This window comes from Pistacia vera, unplaced genomic scaffold (assembly GCF_008641045.1).
Source record: "Pistacia vera cultivar Batoury unplaced genomic scaffold, PisVer_v2 Contig407, whole genome shotgun sequence".
NCBI lineage: Eukaryota > Viridiplantae > Streptophyta > Magnoliopsida > Sapindales > Anacardiaceae > Pistacia > Pistacia vera.
Window position 1 is genome coordinate 1,071,152 of NW_022196232.1, and position 4,131 is coordinate 1,075,282.

Genomic DNA, 4,131 nt, shown 5'->3' on the forward strand with positions numbered 1-4,131 from the left:
CCTTTCCAAATGTAGGACGATTACCCACGTAGACTCACACCAAGTGCTCATCTAGTTATCTTAATGGTCAATGCATGTTCAATCTTCATTTCATTAATGTATATGTATTCAATGTTGTGTTACGTACATGATAAATAAGCGGATACTACTTAAAAAATAATATTTTTGTGCCTCTAAAATGTATATTGTCCCATTTATTTATTTTAAATACATTAAGACTTTACGAAATTAGTCTTTGGGGAGGTGAGAAATAATAACCTAACCTTATGTTTATTTATTGACAGTTGAGTGAATGACAATTTCCCACCCAAGTTTGACGTAACTGCGTTTTTCCACTAAAAAACTTTGAGAAAAAAATATTTTTTTACCATTATTAAGATTTGTCTGTAACTTTAATTGACGAAAGACAAGATGATAAATTTACTTATTTAATAAACAAAATTATCTCTCCATATCCTAATCTTTAACATTTCTTAATTCTGATTTGTGATAAAGAGGAAGACCATTTAATCCATCACATCACAAAGGATGACGTTTATATACATATTTAATACTCAAATCTACAAGAAGTTTGTGATAATACAACTGATAAATGTAAATACTTTTAAGCATTATTATAATTTCGTGCTTGAAGTTTATTGGAAATTTCGCATCCTCCTTCAATTTCAATGCAATTTTAATTAAGGAGGAGACCAACTAAAAGAACAACAATGACAATGACATGGTAAACTTTGAAGTTCCCTTTCCTGCAGCTTCGAAACGGTCAATCTAGGTCTCGTAGGAAGCGGGGTTTGATGATGGAAACTCCATCTAGTTATAGCAGGACATATGGGGCTTGAAGCTACAAGACGGTGGAACTTCACTAGGCATGGAAAAATCAACGAAAAATCAAGATCAGGATTAGGACAGGATGACGTAAAGGTATTTTTATCTTTATAACTATACCATGTGAGTTAACATATCTAGCCAATGGATCTTAACATGGATGGAAATTGTTTTTTCTTAAATTTTTTTGGTAGGAAAAAGTAATTGGGCCAGTGTTTTGTTTGCCGCTACAACATGGAGAATAAAGACTCTTTTACGTACATAAAAATTGATTCACATAATGTAATAGATCAATATAAATTGGTTAGGATATTGTTGGCTATTGGAGTGGTTTTATTTCTTTTGACCACATTTACAATCTACTTTTGGTTGTTTTGCAAACGATCCACAAGAACAGTTTTTGCAGATCTAGATATGCAAGTAGCTCCTAACATGCATGAAGATATTCCTCACTTCCCATTTGATCCGGCTTCATCACTACCCTATGAAGCGCACATGTGTATAATTTGCCAAGTCGATTTTACACCTGAAATATTATTGTCATCCATGTCCTGTGGCCACACGTATCACACTGACTGCCTTCAGGAGTATCTGCTACATGCTACAGAATGTCCTTTATGCAGAGAGGAAACCGAGTTTACATGAATATTATTTGTTGTCCTTTATGTAGAGAGGAAACCGAGTTTACATGAATATTATTTGTTTACTTGTAATTTATGTGTTGAAAAAACTTTGTAGAGACGTGTTAAGGTAGTATGTTACAGTAATAAAATTACAAGAATAATCAAACAGTCATTCTTTTTTATTATTTTTTTAAAATAATACATTGTCTTATTTAAATAATACCATCATTCAAATTACTTAATCTCAGTTTCCACAATTACCACCAGGTCCTCCAAAGGTAAACGTCTCCCCAAGTTCGCCACCTTGATAACCAAATGTTTTGACATCATAACAAGCTGTATTATCAACAAATATATCCAGATCAGCTTCTTGCATATCAATCAATTGACCACCTCCAACCATAACTTTCAATTGTGCAAAGAAGCATGATCTCTTGTAATGGTTGTCTGGAAATAAGCCGCTCCCCATTGGTGGACTCAAACCATCAGGAGAATTATACGTCCATCCACCAAATTGAAGAAATGAAGCTCCCTTATCTAAGTGAGTAAAAATCTCCTTTGGCCAATATCCGATTGTTACATTGTTATCAAATGATAACCACCAATTACCTGTTGCTTTATCCTACATATATTATATTATATTTATCAAAAACAATACTAATCTATTTATATATTATTTAAAAAAATATATTGAATTAAAGTGTCAAAAATAATTATTGGTTACCTTGAATACAAAAGGCTGAGTTATATATTGTATTCCATCCCTAATAGATATTTTAGGATAACGTTGACCAAGATGGTAGATAGGATGTACTTGTACAAATCCTGGGCACATGGTATTGTAACAACCAGTAGTATTTTTTGAAGCATCTGCCTATTTATACAACATTAAGAATTTCAACATCAATAAAAATAAAAATAAAAATAAATCCAAAGATTATTAAAAAAGATAAGAAAATTTAATCTTACTGTCCACTATGCAGTTACTCGTGTCTGATTGTCACCATATATACGTGGATGCACCTAAAATATTATCAAACTTGATTATTATATTTATAAAGTTAAATTAGAGATAAAACTTATGTATAGTTGAAAGAATCTTACTGCCCATCCAACTTGTATACTGTTACGTTCAGCTGGTGGTCCATCTTCTAGCCACATTTGAGCCTTGCTAATTTGTAACATTTTTACCTCTGGATTTTGCAAGTCTATTATTGTGCTTGCTCCAGTGTATAAGTAATTTGGATTCGACTCAGTACTTTGAACCGTTGCATACTAAGAAAATCAAATTAATAACACGACATTAATAAATTATAACTCTGCATTTTGTTTTGACATTGAAATAATTTAACGTGATGGCCAACTTACATGAGCGCCAAGTTCTGTACTTGTAAGCGGGTGAATATTATTTTTCCCAAATAGTCCAAGATGTAATTTAGAGAGCGATCTTAAATCAGTCTGCTCGTAATCAACTTTGTTTCTTTGGATTGGAACCTTTCCAGCTGGACAACCTTTACTTTGCCCTCCAAACATTGAATGTGTGGATAATGGTATTTGGCTATTGCTCTTAAATTCAGGAAAGGAACTTGGATTCATCTGCATATATATTATTTTTAAGAGAAAAAAAGAGATATGTAGTGATAAGTCAAACTTTTAAGAAAGATTGTTAGCATTGAAATATTATCAATATATAAAATTTTAATTTTAAGATGATATATGATTCTTAATAAAAAGCTGAGATCATAAAACTCGATAGATGAAATTTTTCTTATACCTGAATCTTGTGATTCTTTAATAACACATGATTAAAAGCAGGCTGTTTGTATATGTCCACGCAGTCATATTGGTCCGCTTCTGCTAGCTACAACACATAAATATATAAATGTAAATAAAAAGGTAACTATTTCTAATCTCTAAAATTTGCTCTAGAATAAAAAACATTTCTTAATGAGGAGTTTACAAATTGTTAGCTTTCATTGTTACCGCATATAATAACATTAACCCATTGGTATAATGTATGACTTTTGTTAGAACTCAAGTCTAAGGGAGAGTCCAACCCAAAAGACAAGCCTGATAGATGGGAGAGCCCTTAGACTTAAGTATCACACTTGGCGGGTATGAGATCTTGTGGGATCCTAACATTGCAACCCCCTTTAATAGCCGACGTCCACGACAACTTTCACTCTATCGACACTGACTTGACGGTAGCTTTTTCCTTCTTTGGGCGGTTTCACTAACCTATTAGTTATTTGATGGAACACCCTCTCCCAAGGGAGAGCTCAACCCAAAAGACCAATCTGATAGGTGGGAGAGCCCCTAAGCTCAAGTACCACACTTGGTGAGTGTGAGATCCCGATATGGGATCCTAACATTGCACCCCCCTTCAAAAGCCGACGTCCACGACGACTTTCACTCTCTCGACACTATTAGATATAGTGTAGAAGAGGTGTCCTGTATGCTTTGAACAGGGGTGAATTTGTGATAGTGTAAAGAAAAAGAACCCAGTTTTCGTGAAGAAAAAAAACAGAGCTGTTTTCGTTCTTTCCTCAGTTTTTCTTTTTTTTTGTTCAATTACAAATTCTCAACAACATCTTTTATGGTATCAGAGCCAAAGACTAACGTCAATGGCGAACACAAACTCTGAATCCCTTACTAACTCTTCCAAGATTGATGTAGAGTAGGT

The 4,131-nt window shown here is 33.4% G+C and overlaps 1 protein-coding gene across 1 annotated transcript; it reads right to left on the reverse strand.

The window, feature by feature from the left end:
• Positions 1–1,692: 1,692 nt before the first annotated feature.
• Positions 1,693–3,446, reverse strand: LOC116142371. Its single transcript, XM_031427793.1, has 6 exons — positions 3,432–3,446; positions 3,223–3,309; positions 2,817–3,044; positions 2,553–2,723; positions 2,173–2,322; positions 1,693–2,070 (listed from the first exon to the last, which is right to left on the reverse strand). The coding sequence occupies exons 1-6, from the start codon at positions 3,444–3,446 to the stop codon at positions 1,693–1,695; spliced, it is 1,029 nt and encodes a 342-aa protein (XP_031283653.1).
• Positions 3,447–4,131: the final 685 nt, after the last annotated feature.

Bases quoted from the DNA above. Each gene is read 5' to 3' on its own strand.
- LOC116142371 (XM_031427793.1), bottom strand. The intron at 2,323-2,552 runs GTAAGATTCTTT...TTGTATAAATAG, and splicing joins GTATACAAGTTGGATGGGCA to GCAGATGCTTCAAAAAATAC. The intron at 2,071-2,172 runs GTAACCAATAAT...TAATATATGTAG, and splicing joins CTCAGCCTTTTGTATTCAAG to GATAAAGCAACAGGTAATTG.